The sequence below is a fragment of the Primulina tabacum genome, chromosome 12 (assembly GCF_025594145.1).
Source record: "Primulina tabacum isolate GXHZ01 chromosome 12, ASM2559414v2, whole genome shotgun sequence".
Lineage (NCBI taxonomy): Eukaryota > Viridiplantae > Streptophyta > Magnoliopsida > Lamiales > Gesneriaceae > Primulina > Primulina tabacum.
This window is the reverse complement of record NC_134561.1, coordinates 35,545,795-35,563,169: the sequence shown is the minus strand read 5'-3', so window position 1 is coordinate 35,563,169 and position 17,375 is coordinate 35,545,795. Positions and strand designations below refer to the sequence as shown.

At 35.3% G+C, this 17,375-nt stretch overlaps 1 protein-coding gene across 3 annotated transcripts; it reads left to right on the top strand.

The window, feature by feature from the left end:
• The first annotated feature begins 3,663 nt into the window (after positions 1 to 3,663).
• Positions 3,664 to 16,160, top strand: LOC142520675 (endoribonuclease Dicer homolog 1). Of its 3 annotated transcripts, none has more exons than XM_075623763.1 (20): positions 3,664 to 4,859; positions 4,944 to 5,057; positions 6,807 to 7,017; positions 7,223 to 7,617; positions 7,843 to 8,071; positions 8,725 to 8,897; positions 8,994 to 9,116; positions 9,199 to 9,359; positions 9,449 to 9,682; positions 9,806 to 9,956; positions 10,041 to 10,223; positions 11,648 to 11,806; positions 11,873 to 11,968; positions 12,058 to 12,686; positions 13,486 to 13,586; positions 13,678 to 13,877; positions 13,955 to 14,875; positions 14,951 to 15,115; positions 15,220 to 15,590; positions 15,681 to 16,160. In XM_075623763.1, the coding sequence occupies exons 1-20, from the start codon at positions 4,170 to 4,172 to the stop codon at positions 15,859 to 15,861; spliced, it is 5,487 nt and encodes a 1,828-aa protein (XP_075479878.1). In that variant the 5' UTR covers positions 3,664 to 4,169; the 3' UTR covers positions 15,862 to 16,160. The 3 variants fall into 3 exon arrangements, with proteins under 3 accessions (XP_075479878.1, XP_075479877.1, XP_075479879.1); XM_075623764.1 differs by having other exon boundaries at positions 4,698 to 4,859; positions 4,944 to 5,049; XM_075623762.1 differs by having other exon boundaries at positions 11,648 to 11,968.
• Positions 16,161 to 17,375: the final 1,215 nt, after the last annotated feature.

Here is a 17,375-nt window from a genome sequence, read left to right as displayed (position 1 = left end):
TTTAATTTGATTAATAGCCAGAATAATTTTATCAATACGATCCTTAAGAGAAACTATTTCTTCTCCTATTATCGTAAGATACAAATTTGTATAATTCTGTTTTTCAATTATCTGATTAATATGTTTAACAGTTATTTGTAACATATCATTTTCAAATAATTTAGAAAAAAGCAGTAAAATTTAAAATTTTATTATTCTTTTCTATAATAAAAGATTGTTGAGGAGGATAAACAGATTTTTGAATCTGTCCTGAAGAAAGTTTATAATTTCTTTCAAGAATAGAAATATAATCTATAATAAATGTTTAAAAAAACCAAGAACAAAATGAATTAATTTATTCTGTTTTTCACAATATTTATAAAATTCCGAAACAATATACTCAAATTCTTCTTCAGAAAAACTTTTAAAATACCAATTTCTGAAAGATTCCCATTTGGGTAAATAAAATTCTGCATTGATCCTTGCTCTAGCAAGAGATCCTTTAGTAAAATCAATTTTAGATTTACTATCCATTAAATACTAAAATTCATTTCTGAAACGGTATCAGTTTCTCTAACTTTTTGAAAGTTACTTTTATGCACAATATTATTCTGATTAATAATTAATTCATCTACTGTATCTTGTACAGGAGACTCCACATCTTCTCTTATCTGAGAAGTAGAAGCTTTAGAAGTTTGAGGAATATCCACCAAATAATCTAAAGGCGAAATAAAAGAATGACTGGATCTTGATCTAGTATAGATAGAAGATGGCAATAATCTTCTTTGTTCATTATTAAACTGTATTTGAACAGATCCTTCATTATTTTGTATAACATGATGTAAATCCCCATTTATTATAGGATTTCTAGGAACAGCTTGTTCAATTATCCAGCTTTCTGGAAATTCAATTTCTTCCCATTTTATATATCTACGTGTTGTAATATTAGATCTATTAAAATTAGTTTCTATAAGAATAGTTTCATTTAATTTTTTGTCTATTTTTTTACACATAGGATTTAGTGTAAATAATGGTTTATAATAAATACGATAACAAATACATATTACTTCTGTACCAGGAGTATAATTATAACCATGAGTTTTAACATTTAATGTTAAAGAATCTAATATATTAATATCAGACAAAGATAAAGATAAATTCGGATAAACATCAAAATATACTAGACCATGAGCCAAACTAGATTGAATTATTCTCACAAGGGATTGTTTCCAATTCAAATTTCTACCATCTCTTAAAGCTGCTATAAAGCTTTCTGGTAGTCCTTCTAATGTTAAAGGTCTAAAAGCTATTTGAATTAAACCTATATGCATGAATCTGTAATTTTTTCTATAAGGTAAAATATCTTTATTGTTTAACAATCTAATAACCATTTCATTATCATGAAGAGGTACGGAAGATTATGTAGTTTTAACTATTTGTTTAAAACCAATTTTTTCAAAGGTTCCTAACTTATAGATCATTTTAGAATCTATCTTAGGAATAGTCCATTTATTCAATAAATCTAAATTCTCAGGTAAATCATATTCTTCATTTAAACTATTTTGAACAGTTTCTTTAAAATCGAAAATATTCATTTGAATAAAAGTGCTAAATTATTATCCAGACTATTTCCATGGCTCTGATACCATCTGAGACTTGGGATCAAGATGAGGAATCTGATATGTGGCTTTGTTTTAACAAACTTTTCCATATACCATATTCAATTCTGATTGAGCTAATAAAATGAAAAATTTAAATCTCAGAATAATAATGAATATAAATTATTATCATATAATAAAATAAAATAATAATATTATTTTTAAAATATAATTTTCAACTAAAAAGGCAACATTTACTAATATCCTCAATTTTTTATTATAATTTTTTATGAGATTACGAGTAGGTCCGTGTCCAGCTAAATTTTTAACCTAGCTTAAATCTTAAGCCCAGGGTAGGCCCACTTTCCCATATGAGATGTCCAAAAGCCCAAACCCATTATATTCTTTCTATTATTACCTTTTTTTAATTGAAAAATAAACAATAAATAAAATCCAAAGGTTTAATTTCCATTAATCCTGCCCTCGAACTCTACATATTCCAATATTATTTTTATGTTATTCATTGCATAATTTCTTCACTCCATCTCTTGTATTATTTATCTCTATTCTCTTACAACATAAAAAACGTCGTTCGTTGGAATGCAATAATTGATCATGCAAGAAGATCGATCGATGCATTTGAGTTACTGTACAATTTGAAATATTATAATTGAATTGTTATTATTAACTGATATTTTTTATCAGATGATACTTTCTTGATCCTACATCAGTACGAGAGACAAAATGTGTCCAGTTATCATGGATTGTAGTAAATACAATCACTGAAAATGAAGATAAAAATTTGTGTTAGACGGTCTCACGAGTCGTATTTTGTGAGACATATATTTTATTTGGGTTATCTATGAAAAAATAATAATTTTTATGCTAAGATAATTACTTTTTATTGTGAATATCGGTAGGATTGACCCATCTCACAGATAAAGATTCGTCAGACCGTCTCACACGAGACCTATTCGAAAATAAATAATATAATTTAGAATTAAACCTTCATATTAATATTGGTTAAAATATAAATTTTTATGATAATAAATATATCAAAAAATTATATATCGACAGAAAATCCAACCAGAATATACTACCATTTAATCTATTTGACTAAACTTCTATCTTAGATATTATAAAAATTTCAAAAATTATGCAATATTTTATATCATCGAAGAAAATAATATTTTTTTGGATGTAATAAAATAATTGAAAGACTTTTAAAATAAAACAAATCAAATGAGTGGGAGAAATAAAAGTAACAAGCGAGAGAAATGAATATGAGCAAATTTATGAAACATTTATAAATATGATATAATCTAAACTTTTTTTAAATAGTTTATAGATTATAAATAAATATCAAAAAATATAAAAACAATTTATTTTTTGATTTGGCGAGAGGTATAATTGAGTCTTAAATTAAATATCTTATTTTAAATTTGAGATTTTGTTTTCTTATTAATCCGTTGACATATAGTGATATATGATTAATTAAGACTAATTTTTTTATGGTATGAGAACATGCCGTTGTTGTTTTTTTTGTACTGGATAAATTTTTAGACTAAGAAAATAATCAACCACGTAAATCACGTTGGAGAAACTCTATGTGACAAATCTCTTCACAACGTATTGATATAAAAAAGAGTAAGTCTCTTGTGAGACGATCTCACGAATCTTTATCTGTGAGACGGGTCAACCGTACCGATATTCACAATAAAAGTAATATTTTTAGCATGAAAAGTAATATTTTTTCGTGGATGACCCAAATAAAAGATCTGTCTCACATAAGTTTTTGTCCATAAAAATCAAACTCATCGCCCTAAAACGAACCATATCTATAGTTTTGCTTGAACTATGTATTACAAAAAAAAAATAATCGGACATTGTAATAACCATTAGATTTACCCAAAGATAGCAATTAGAATCCTAAATCTTTCCCAAATTTTGGAACAAATGTGACGTCGGCATGGATACTGTGAAGGGTAAAGAGGGGCAAAATTGGAATTCACAGCTTTTATTATTATTATTCTTCTTCTTTAAGACTGAAGAATATTGAACAAAATATAAATCGAATCACAGGTCTCGCTCCTTCATATTCGCTTCGCCTCGCCTCGCCTCCCCCCGCCGCATCTGCGCCATTTTCCCCGCCAACGTGCCTTCTCCTTCTTCTTTCTACGCATTTTCACTGTTACCGGCCGTTAAGTGCGTAGCTCACAGCACGAACTGATTTAGTGAGGTTTTAATTGCAAGATTCTAGAGTTCTTGCTCCTGACTTGAGGGTTACTTCAGCGCCTTGATAAACTCTCGGTTCTGAATTTATAGAAGGTCCGGTTTCTACCAGAGCATTAAGGGCCGAAGGTTCTTTTCTTTTATTTTTTTGGTTGTAGCAGAAACGCGCGCTGGGTGGAATTAATATTGGAAATAGGCTCTACTTATTGATGTCCGGCCGTCAGAACGGTGGCCATTGGTTTTTTATATTGTTTTTTGTATATATATCTGGCATAGCCAGCTCGGAAAAGAGAACGGGTGATCATATTCCGGGCTGGTTTGTATTTTGATTTTTTTGTCGTAACATTTTTGTGGTAAAAAATGGACAAAGATGTTAAGGATTCAGGAAATCCTGATGTCAGATCCTCGTACTGGTTAGATGCCTGTGAGGACGACGACTATTTTGTTCATTTAGGAGCTAACACAGCTCTGGTTCCCGAATCATACTCTCAGGAGGGTTCCCATGACCCTTGTTTCTTTGATGGTAGTGAACCATCGAAGAAGAGGAGAGTTTGGGATAGGACTTCAGGCAGGAAGAGACATCGAGATTCAGATGATACAGAGAAGGATGTGAGGGGTAGGGATCGAGTTAGAAGAAGAGAACGCTATAATTCATGTAGTTGGAAGGATAGAGAGTTTAGGGAAGCAAAGGGTTTCTGGGAGAGGGATAAAGCAACAAATGAATTGATCTTCCAAGTGGGTTCTTGGGAATCTTGTCGAAATAAAAAAGATAAGGTGAACAATGAGAAAATCAGCAAAGGCGATGAAGATTTGGAAGAAATCAAAGTTGATGAGCTGAAAGAGAAGTTTCCCGAGGAGCAAGCTCGACAATATCAGTTGGATGTTCTTGAACAGGCAAAGAGTAGAAACACGATCGCTTTTCTTGAAACGGGGGCTGGAAAAACACTGATCGCTGTCCTGCTTATAAAAAGTATCAGCCTAGAGTTGCAAGAACAAAATAAAAAATTACTTGCAGTCTTTTTGGTACCCAAAGTTCCACTCGTGTATCAGGTAACTATCTACTGGGCAAGGAGTGATTCTTTTTTCTCTTTCAATTTGTAAGTCCTATTCAGTTACTTCAATCTTTAAATGCAGCAAGCAGAAGTAATCCGCGAGCGAACTGGTTATCAAGTTGGCCATTACTGTGGTGAAATGGGTCAAGATTTCTGGGATGCGAGGAGGTGGCAACGTGAGTTTGAAAGTAAGCAGGTAGTTTTAAATGTCACACTTATGGTTGTAATTGAAATGAAGTGCCTGTGGCTATGTATATGCTAAGCTTCCCCTTTTCCTCCTTTCAAGTGTTTGTTCAATTTGTCGGACGACGGAAGAGTGATGATATTAATATTGTAAATTTAAAATTAGTGGTTCATTTGATTTTTTAGCATTGATAATGATTCCCTCGATTAAATTGAATACGGTAAAAAACACTCTGATTTAGTCCCGCTCTTATATCATCTGAAAAGGTTGTACCATTTGCAGAGTTAAATTCTCATGGCAAACTCACTTCATATTCTAGATATATTTCCTCATTTGGTGACGCGTTAAATCGCCTTGAAATGGTGGAGATTGGACATTAAACCTGTCAGTTTTGATAATGCAGAAATGAGAATGAGCTTGGAGGCTTAAAGTAGATTTACCTTATCTAATGAATTGTAAAACTGAAAAAAACTAAATACTTGGCATTACTTTTAGATTACAAATGTCTAGCGGTTGCTTTTGCCAATATTGTTTAAAAATTAAGCATGGTAAACTATGAAAAATATTACATTAATTGTATGTGGAAATTTAACATAACAATTGGATCTCGTTGCAGTTATACATCTGCTCAATTTGTGAATTGGAGGGTTATGTCTTGAGAACAGAGTTTGTTCTTGGAGTTGCATGGTTGTAGTTTACCCACATCTCATTTTACCTGACTCCACTGCGGCCAAGCCTTGTGTCCCTGGTTTTTACTAATTTTTTAAGAGGCTTTGGTAAAAACCAGTTACCTATCATAGTGTAACATGGTAACGCCGATGTACCTATTTTAGTTTTGCAAAGATAAAGTGCAGGCAAAGCAATGGTAAATAACTAGTAGAAAATGATTTGCATCTGTCTACACGTGTCTCATTCTCCACTCACCTTAAAGTCGAGAAATAAATTAGTGTGGAAAATCGAGGCCATGTTCCAGAGGTGAGCTTGCGTGTTGGAAAAATCTCTGTTGAATGTTAAAGAAAGCATCTCAGTAATGGGATAATTTGTTGGAACTTTTGGGAATCTTATTAAGGTTCCTCTACTATCTGGTGAGATTCAATCAAAGTTGGAGCATTATCATCTTATAATAATACTTCTTCAGTATGTTCTTTCCCGTTAAGACAAACGGCTCTCTGTAATTTATATATTAAAGTAATAAGCTTCGTGAGAACGACGCAATTCTTCCATTTCAGAACTTACCTGTTTGGTCTGTTTTTTAAAAACTTGGATATTCCATACTTTCATTACCTGAGACCAAGTGAGAAGCACGGTCTATTCCCTAGGGACGTATTTGGTCACTCTGGCTTGCAGTCAATAACTTATAGAACTTTTCTACATTTTTTTTCGCTTGTTTCTTAATTAGTCATGTTTTGTGAATAGCACACTTAAACTTCACTTGCCATTATGTGACACATGCGCTTGAAAAACAGTGAAATAGCAGTTCAGAATTATCTCAAATTCCTATGGTAAATACACGATAGCTTTTGGATTTATGGTCATTTGAAGCATAGTGGTGTAGCTTATACGATTGGCAGATTTTGGGCCAATTATAGTTGTCTACTGGTAGACGTTGTATTGGTTATTTTTTTACTAAAATTTCAGGACTTTCTTGAAATATGTGCAAAATTATTGTTCGGAAGTTACAATGTCCGAGCACTGAAATATACTCTGGAAAACTTTTGGAAGCTCTTAACACGTTTCTTCCTTCTGTTGCTCTTTAATCAGGTCTTAGTGATGACGGCTCAAATTCTTTTGAATATACTTAGGCACAGTATAGTGAAAATGGAAGCAATAAATCTCCTTATTCTGGACGAATGTCATCATGCAGTAAAGAAGCATCCTTATTCATTGGTGATGTCTGAGTTTTATCACACAACACCAAAAGAGAAGAGGCCATCAGTTTTTGGGATGACCGCATCTCCTGTCAACTTGAAGGGTATTTTCTTATTTGTGTCTCTGTATCGCAAAGTATTAGGTTCTTCTAGAAAACATCACATGGCTTTTTCATCTATAGATACAAACATAAGTTTTTGTTGTTTCTCTTTTGATGTTTTTCTTGCACTAGGTTTTGTATTGGTCCCTTCTTATGTTTTTTCATTGAAGTATCTTGAGCTGAAGAACTTTGTACTTGGTTGTTGCAGGTGTTTCTAGCCAAGTGGATTGTGCAGTAAAAATTCGAAATCTGGAGAGTAAACTAGACTCTGTAGTTTGTACCATTAAAGACCGCAAGGAACTGGAGAAACATGTACCGATGCCTTCAGAAGTGGTGGTGGAGTATGATAAAGCTTCTAGCTTATGGTCTCTTCATGAAAAAATAAAACAAATGGAACAGACTGTTGAAGAGGCAGCTCGGTCAAGCTCTAGAAGAAGTAAGTGGCAATTCATGGGAGCAAGAGATGCTGGTGCTAAGGAAGAGCTCCGTCAAGTTTATGGTGTCTCTGAACGAACAGAAAGTGATGGTGCTGCTAACTTAATCCAAAAGTTGAGGGCAATCAATTATGCACTTGGTGAACTAGGACAGTGGTGTGCTTACAAGGTGATTTGTCTTCTTTATTATTGATTGTATTCTACACTCGTCTTATGCAATTGATGTTCTAGTTTGCCTACTTGTATCTGTATATTTTTGATATCTCTTCCTTTATTTTTGGATGGACTGGTGGTGAAGTTGGGATGTGGATATGCTGACAGCCAAAACATAAAAAGCTTTGTTCTGGCTGGCTGGAATTATTGGCCTCATGCTGTTTTCAATTATTTTTGTCAGGTTGCGCATGCATTCTTAACGGCTTTGCAAAATGATGAAAGGGCAAACCACCAACTTGATATCAAGTTCCAAGAATCTTACCTGGTCACAGTTGTCTCTCTCTTGCAATGTAATCTGTCTGAAGGAGCCATTTCAGAGAATAATGCTACAGGTTCTGACATGGATGATGCTTCTCTAAATGGGAATGAGCCCGATGAACTCGAGGAAGGGGAACTCACTACCAGTCACAGTGAGTACTTGGCCATCTTTATCTTAAATGGTGCACATCAATAATGACTTATCAATTGCCCTATGCTGTAGACATTTTGTCATTATCCAACTAAAGACTATCTCTGAACTCTGAGCAAGAGTACCCAGTTCTTTCCAGGGTAGTGAAACGATCAACTGATTTTATCTACTTGATTTATGTATCGTCCAAGTTACTTGAAAAATATCCTGAATTAAATTAGTTGTTTGTTTGTGCCTTTGATTATGTAGATCATTATTGATGACCTGTATTGCTAGAAAAAAACTGTTACTCTTTTATAATGTTTGCAGGCATTTTTTTTCTTATTGACTACTTTGTTTTATTAATTTGATCAATGAGACAGTAATTTAATGAATCAACAATCATTTATTTAATGTCAGCTGTACTTTTTCTTGGATATCCATTATATTTATTACCATGGAGGATTTGCTTCTCAGAGGAACCAGTCTGATGGAGGCTTGCATGCCTTATTAGATTTTGCTTGCAGTTATATAATTTGACGGATGCTACTTTATGCTCGAGTTATCAGTATTTGTGTTTTGGTTCTTTTCGTCTGTATCTTACAACTTGATGGCAGTCTCTGGTCCCTGAATTTGTCATTGGATGGATAATGTTGTGATATGTGTGTCTGTTAGTTGTCTCTGGTGGGGAGCATGTTGATGTGATTATTGGAGCTGCAGTTGCGGATGGAAAGGTGACTCCAAAGGTGCAGTCATTAATCAAAATACTTCTAAAATATCAGCACACGGAGGATTTCCGTGCAATAATCTTCGTGGAACGTGTTGTGGCAGCCTTGGTTCTTCCTAAGGTCAATTGAGTACAGCAAACAAGTATTATAGTTTGAAGTCGTTTCTTGCTAGCTAGTGTCTTCCTACATGAATTAAAGTTTATGGTATATGTTCAGGTGTTTATGGAACTTCCATCTCTAAGTTTTGTCAAATCAGCAAGTTTGATAGGGCACAACAATAGTCAAGAAATGCGAACCTCTCAAATGCAAGATACGATTGCCAGATTTCGAGACGGTCGTGTATGTTAAACTGTCAAATATGTTACTTGAAGTTCCCTTGACAAATTCCGATCAACTTATTTGGTGTTTACCTGTTTGGCAGGTGACTGTCTTGGTTGCCACTAGTGTTGCTGAGGAGGGACTTGATATTCGGCAATGTAATGTTGTCATCCGCTTTGATCTTGCCAAAACTGTATTGGCTTACATTCAGTCCAGAGGTCGAGCTAGAAAACCTGGATCAGATTATATTTTGATGGTTGAGAGGTAACCTCCGTGCCATAACTTTACTTTCCCATTAATTTATGAAGTGACGACTTGTGTAGCTTACTTTGAAATTAATGATTCATTTGCAGAGAGAATCTGTCCCATGTAGCGTTTTTAAAGAATGCTAGGAATAGTGAAGAAACTTTGCGGAAAGAAGCCATTGAGAGGACTGATATTAGTCATCTCAAGGATACCTGCAGCATAAATTCAGGAGAGGCTGTAGATGGTACGATGTACCAGGTGAAATCAACAGGTGCTGTAGTTAGCTTAAATTCAGCTGTTGGACTCATCCACTTTTACTGCTCTCAACTGCCTAGTGACAGGTCACTCTTTCTCTCTCTGTACAAAAACACACACACACACACACACGTGAGGAAAATCTCCCCGCACTTTTCATGCATGCACTTCTTATCATTTTGCAGTTTCTCGACCTTTTATACATGCAGGTATTCAATTCTTCATCCAGAGTTTACAATAAAGCATCATGAGACGCCAGGAGGCCTGTTGGAATATTCATGTGAGCTTCAACTTCCATGTAATGCACCCTTTGAAAAACTGGAAGGTCCTCCATGCAAGTCGATGCGTCTTGCACAGCAGGCATGATTATGTTAAAAATCTTCACGCCACATATTTGAGTTCTTATTGGGAGCATATCTATATGACAAAATATGGAATCTGTAGGCTGTTTGTTTGGCTGCTTGCAAGAAGCTACATGAGATGGGAGCATTTACTGATATGCTATTGCCAGACAAGGGAATTGGGGCAGAAACTGACAAAGTTGAACAAAATGATGAAGGAGATCCTCTCCCAGGGACTGCAAGACAGAGAGAATTCTACCCTGAAGGTGTAGCTGATATTCTCCAGGTTAGGTCCTCCTGTCCTTGTTTTGTATTAGCAGACTTATGCTTTGAAGGTGGTTCGCTTGACATGCCTTCATGATTGATATTTACCTACATTTTCTTGAAACTGAAGTATAATTAGGATGCTTTGTTAGTTGAAGTACAGATAAGCTCCCTTTCTCAATCAAGAGCATATGTACATGCTAAATTGTACTCATATGTATGAGTTTGTCTGCATGAAAGCATTGTTGTTTGTGACCCCTTACAGTGATTGTTGGAAAACAATTTCTAATGAAGTCAAATTCTGGATGAATAGATTTGCAGTTAAGTCATACGTGGTCCCCTAATCTGCAGAACTTGCGCATAATATCAAAATGAATTGAACACCAGAAATATCAAATGGTTGTTTTGGTGAACATATGGTGTGGTATTAAAGATCCCGGGGCGTCTTTCAATGTATTAAAGTGGGAGAAAGAATCATATCCAATTTCTGCCCAAATCTCTTCGTTACTATTCTGATTCTCTGAAATTTTATCCAACCACTTTGAACATATATGAGATGTTTAATTAGGGTACTGTTTAACTGACTGACTGGAGTCACTCACAAAGTTTACAATATCTAGCCTAGGTGACCATATCTCTTTTACCTGTTACTTTGGAATATCTCAGTGAATTGCTAGGTTGGAACAAGATTAAAAAAAAAGTTCAATTTCTTAGCATATTTTGATGTATTAAGAAAAGGAAAATGACTTCAGTTTCTATAGTATTATTGATAGTCTTTCTTAATCATGGTTAAAAATTAAAGGAAACTTGTGAGTGGATAGGAGCAATGTAATGCGTGCAAGTAGTTAAACTTAACAAATCACCCAGTTCACAAATAAAAATATAGCACGTGTTAGTTCACTGTTCATGTACAGGTACAGAAGTAAATTTCCCTCGAATCGTTTTGGCATATATTATTTGGTAATTTGAGTCATGTGATGACAATATGTCTACTGTCAACCGCTGACAAGAGATTCACATAAAATGGCAATTATATTATACAAACCACAAATTAATGTTCTCGATTAGAAACAAGGTAGATCTCAATATTTCAGTCACAACTAATATGTTACAAACAGGTCACCGTTCCTATGCTGAACAGAAAAATTGAACAAGTTTAATTGGTTTTAGAACCTGTATATGAATCAAGGTTGTGAATCTATTGTAACAAGCTTATTAGGGCAAACAAATGTATCAACAGAGTGGTTGTATATTGCTTGGTGATACGTCTTTCATTGGGATCTGCTGTTTGGAGCCCTGTAGTGTCAGAGGCTTCCAGTATTTTTATGCCATGTTTCGATCAAATAAACAAGTCTATTGGTCATGGATTCTCCTTATTATCCCTACATTTTATGTCAATTCTCTGTTGTGGATTTTAGAAGCATATACCTACATTTTTCTTTGCAGGGAGAGTGGATATTATCTGGAAAAGGCTGTGAAGAACCCAAGATTTTTAATCTTTACATGTACTCTGTCAATTGTGAAAATACTGGCTTCTCAAAAGATCCCCTCCTAAACCAAGTGTCAGAGTTTGCAGTAATATTTGGCGCTGAGTTGGATGCTGAGGTACCTTATTTTTATTTTAAGCTCAACAACAGTAGAGTTCTTCATTTGCTCCCATATACTTACCAGGTTTTATCAATGTCGATGGACTTATTTGTCGCTCGGGCTGTGATAACAAAGGCTTCCCTTGTTTATGAAGGGCCTGTAAAAATTAGAGAAACTCAGGTGTGCATATTCTTTCTTTGATTATTTGAATGCTGTGCTTGACTTAGAAATGATAGATTGAGAAAGCACCAACATTTTTCTGTATACAGTTGACTTCGCTTAAGAGCTTCCATGTACGCTTGATGAGCATTGTATTGGATGTGGATGTTGAACCATCTAACACTCCTTGGGACACTGCGAAGGCGTATTTATTTGTTCCTTTGGCGGGAAGAAAATCAACAGATCCAGCACATCTTATTGACTGGGCTCTAATTGATGAAGTTACGAAGACAGATGCATGGATTAATCCCCTTCAGAGGGCTAGACCGGATGTTTACCTTGGCACCAATGAGAGAACGCTAGGTGGAGACCGTAGGGAGTATGGATTTGCAAAATTACGACATGGCATGGCCAATGAACAGAAAAGCCATCCTACTTATGGCATTAGAGGAGCTGTTGCCCAGTTTGATGTGGTCAAGGCATCTGGATTAGCACCTCATCGTGATGCTAGTAGAGTACCCTTTCAAGTTGATTTAACAAATGGAAAATTGATGATGGCTGATTCCTGTATTATGGTTGAAGATCTGGGAGGAAAAATTATCACTGCAGCTCATTCTGGAAAGAGGTTCTACGTTGATTCTGTGCGCTTTGATATGACAGCTGAGAACTCATTCCCGAGGAAGGAAGGCTACCTAGGTCCTCTGGAGTATGGTTCTTACGCCGAATATTATAAGCAAAAGTATGTTTCCTTTACTTTGAATTTGCTAAAATTTATTATGTGCCGACTCTTTCCCTACTGCATGGATGATGTGTGTATGAATATGAATTCCTCCATGCATCTGGATGTTTTTATTGATAATTTCACTTTTATATGTGCTAGCTTGGAAAGATTATGGCTGGGAATCCAGAAAATTTGTTTCGGAAGATAATTAAAAAAAGGATAAAAAAGTCCACATTTGATTTGATTTTCTGTAATTTGCCATTTGAGAGATTTAAAAGAGTATTAGAAGCGTTGGATGAGAAAATTTTGAATCCTGTAGTGATGTTTTACTTTTTTAAGGTTTTGGATAGTTTTGTTTTTGGACAGTGGGGAGGAATTAAAATTTTAAAAATATGTTTGTGTTCTTGGAATGATGCAGTGATAGTGAAAGATAAAAAAAAATGGCTGTATTTTATGTTTTCGGAATGATGTTCTGATAGTGAGGAAAAATTTATTTGAAGTGAATAAATTCAAGCTGGTAACTGGGATTTCAAGTAGAAATCCAAAGTGACAAGGCCTTGCCCTTTTGCTTTTAACCTATTTTGTGTGCAAGGGTTGGCTATTTCTAGTGAATTTGAAAAAAAAAATAGATTTATCCATCATTGTAATTATTGGAGGGAGTATAAACATTTGTGTATGAATAAGGTGGTTTATAAGTGTTTTACATTGCTTTGAGTATATTTATTTTAGTTGATAGAAGACTAGAAGCCTTCAAACATTGAGCAAATTCCATTCTCTACTTGCAGCATGGTGACCTTGCTGACCAAATTAATTGTAGGTATGGGGTAGAATTGATCTATAGACAGCAACCTCTTATAAGAGCCCGTGGTGTATCATATTGCAAGAATCTCTTATCTCCACGGTTTGAACATTCAGACGGTATGCTCGTTGGTTAATTTTTTATTTTTATCATTTTGGTGTTTATCATTTTGTTTGGCTATTTGATTACCCATGGAAGTTTCTATGATAGGTCATGATGCTGTATCTGAAGAAACACCTGAGAAAACATATTATGTTTTCCTCCCTCCTGAACTATGTTTTGTACATCCTCTTCCTGGTTCACTAGTTAGGGGTGCTCAAAGATTGCCATCTATTATGAGGAGAATTGAAAGCATGCTACTTGCGGTTCAACTCAAGGATATCATTAATTATCCTGTTCCGGCTTCTAAGGTATTCTAGAATTCTATAAACCGATTCTTGAAAGTCACTGTCAACTTACACCTGATCTGTGATCCGGCTATTTGCAGATCTTGGAAGCCTTGACTGCAGCTTCATGCCAAGAGACCTTCTGCTATGAAAGAGCAGAGCTTTTAGGAGATGCTTACCTGAAGTGGGTTGTGAGTAGATTTCTTTTTCTAAAATATCCCCAAAAACATGAAGGTCAGCTCACTAGAATGAGACAGCAAATGGTAAGCAACATGGTACTGTATAGGTTTGCGTTGAACAAAGGGCTTCAGTCATACATCCAGGCAGATCGATTTGCTCCATCTAGATGGGCTTCACCTGGGGTGCTTCCTGTCTTTGATGAGGACACCAAGGAAGCAGATTCGTCACTTTTTTATGAAGAAATAGATTCTGACGAGAGGTTAAGCAGAAAGATCCACAATACTGATGGATATGAAGAAGACGAAATGGAAGATGGGGAACTTGAGAGCGACTCAAGTTCATATCGTGTGCTCTCTGGAAAAACTCTGGCTGACGTTGTGGAAGCATTAATTGGTGTCTATTATGTTGAAGGTGGAAAGTGTGCTGCCAACCACCTTATGAGATGGATTGGAATTGAGATTGATTTTGATTTGAAGGAAATTAAATACTCAGTCAAGCCGAGCACTGTTCCGGACAATATACTGAGAAGTATCGATTTTGATTCATTAGAAGGTTCTTTGAATTGCAAGTTCAGTGATAGAGGGTTGCTTGTAGAAGCTATAACTCATGCATCACGTCCATCTTCAGGAGTTTCTTGTTATCAACGACTAGAATTTGTTGGTGATGCAGTGTTAGATCATCTCATCACAAGGTACTTGTTCTTCACATATACAGATTTGCCTCCAGGACGTTTAACCGACTTGCGAGCGGCTGCTGTAAATAACGAGAACTTTGCACGTGTGGCCGTCAAACATAACCTTCATACTCATCTTCGTCATGGTTCAAGCGCCCTTGAGAAACAGGTTTCCAATTTTTTTCTTCTTCGTTTACTTCTAGGGTTTTATATGTCCATTGCTTTTATTTTAACCCACTTTCAGATTCGGGATTTTGTGAAAGAGGTTCAGAATGAACTTTTAAAACCTGGGTTCAACTCTTTTGGTTTGGGGGATTGCAAAGCTCCGAAGGTTCTTGGAGATATTTTTGAATCAATTGCTGGGGCTATCTTCCTTGATAGTGGATGTGTTACTGCATCTGTATGGAAGGTCAGCTTCATTAATGTAACCCATCAGAATTTTTTTGACTCATATAATGTTGTTAGGGATGGGCTGTGAGGTTTGAGTTGGAATGTGTTGGTGTAAATTTCCAGGTCTTTCAGCCGTTGCTGAACCCGATGGTTACTCCAGAAACGCTCCCGATGCATCCTGTTCGAGAATTACAAGAGCGATGCCAACAACAAGCTGAAGGCCTAGAATACAAAGCTACTCGGACCGGGAACCTGGCTATCGTGGAAGTTTATGTTGATGGTGTGCAGGTTGGGGCCGCCCATAATCCGCAAAAGAAAATGGCACAAAAACTGGCCGCTCGAAATGCTCTCGTTGCTCTGAAAGAAAAGGAGTCAGCTGAAGCCAAAGAGAGTAGTGAGGGTGATGGAAAAGAGAAGAATGGTAGCCAAAGTTTTACCAGGCAGACTTTGAATGATATCTGCTTGCGTAGAAACTGGCCAATGCCTATATACCAGTAATAGCTCATTTTCTAGGTTGAACTTTTTTAATTAATAATGTATTTGGAGAAAATATTCATTTATGTGGCTTTTTTTAAACGTTTCAGGTGTATACATGAGGGTGGTCCAGCACATGCAAAAAGATTTACCTTTGCTGTGCGTGTTAATACTTCTGATAGAGGATGGACTGATGAATGCATCGGTGATCCAATGCCGAGTGTGAAGAAAGCAAAGGATTCTGCTGCAGTTCTTCTTCTGGAACTTTTGAATAAATGGTATACACGATAATTCTTTTACAGAAAAGCTAGGTTGGATGCTTAGGTCATCTAGCAACTGATCTGAAAGGTTACATTTACGTCTCTTTTGTATTCGCATCATTTAATTCATGAACAGTCCATCAAGGCCTGTGAAACTTCATCTCTCTCCTGGTCTTCTTTATAGCTTTGGCTAGCAAGTTTAACTTGGGATTCCGACGGGATAGGATAACAGAAAAGTAAAGAAAATAAATTTTAACCGCCTTCTCATTTTCTGTTTTTGGACATGGAGTTGTAGGAAAACATTTGGCAATGAATTTATTCATTCCCTTACCTGTGCTCCTCAGCTTCAGATACAAACTTCTATGATGTGTCCTTGTGTTTCTTAACTCCAAGATCAGAACTTGAAAATGGTAATTTGCTTCATTTGTCATGATTATTAGTGGGCCCTTTCCAAAATGAAATTTGTGCTGGCAAATAGGAATCCAGGATCTGATTGTAGGGCCGAATAAGGGTCCTGCAAATTTTTTCTGTTGTTGCCACCTCGTTTGAAATGGTGAAGTTCAAATCTAATCATATCGATTGCGTGTGTATCGTGTGTTTGCATGGCGTTTTTGAACACCACAAATGTCAGCGAACTTCTATCAGGTGTTATGGTAGGTTACATCTTGCAGATCTCCATTTGGTATCTCAATTCACAAGGTGAATGGATGACAGAGGGCAATACCATCTCTAAAGTACTAGTAGTGGATATATATATACACAATGTACTGGGTGATTATTAATTATGATTCTCATGAGATCATTTTAGGAAAAATGGATTTTAAACATGTAATTTATGGAAAATATTTAGAATACAGTTTATTTAATCATTAATTTTATATAGAGAAATTCAATGGGTGATTTGTCCTGGTCTCCATCATAACTATTTGGAGACCATTCTTTAAACGCAAGCAGACTGCGGAAAGTCTAAAGAAAAAGTTCGCCGTCTTTTTTCTTGAATATAAAACAAAACAGTGGGCTTGAGTTTGAATATTAGCTGTGAAAAGTTTGCTTTTTTGAATGGCAAGCCAATACTCAAAATGATGGCTTCTGGCTATGATATAAAATCTCTTTAATAAATTATTTTTAAATAAACAAAAAAGCACTTTGGGTACTTATCCTTTATGCTTTTTGATGATTTAATAATAATTTTGACCTCATAATATTAATAAATGAGATGGTAACCACTCTACTACTTTGATTCTCCCCTTGTTCTTCATGATAATGTGGTTCACCTACACTGCCTAATTCTTTAAAAAAGCATCCCTCTCAGTACATTATTTATTATTTTTGAAAAACATTTTTTTGAATTGTGGTTATTCAATTGTCATTTAATAATATGTACATCTGAAAATATTATGGAAAAATTTATTGAGAGATCGTTTCACTGGTAAATTGAGTAGGTCTCTTGTGAGACGGTCTCACGAATCTTTATCTGTGAGGCGAATCAATCATATCGATATTCACAATAAAAAGTAATACTTTTAGCATAAAAAAGTAATATTT

Excerpts from the sequence above, each read along its gene's own strand:
- LOC142520675 (XM_075623762.1), top strand. The coding sequence starts at position 4,170 with ATGGACAAAGATGTTAAGGATTCAGGAAATCCTGATGTCAGATCCTCG. Across the intron at positions 9,957-10,040 it reads CGATGCGTCTTGCACAGCAG|GCTGTTTGTTTGGCTGCTTG; the intron begins GCATGATTATGT and ends TGGAATCTGTAG. Across the intron at positions 14,876-14,950 it reads CAAGCGCCCTTGAGAAACAG|ATTCGGGATTTTGTGAAAGA; the intron begins GTTTCCAATTTT and ends ACCCACTTTCAG.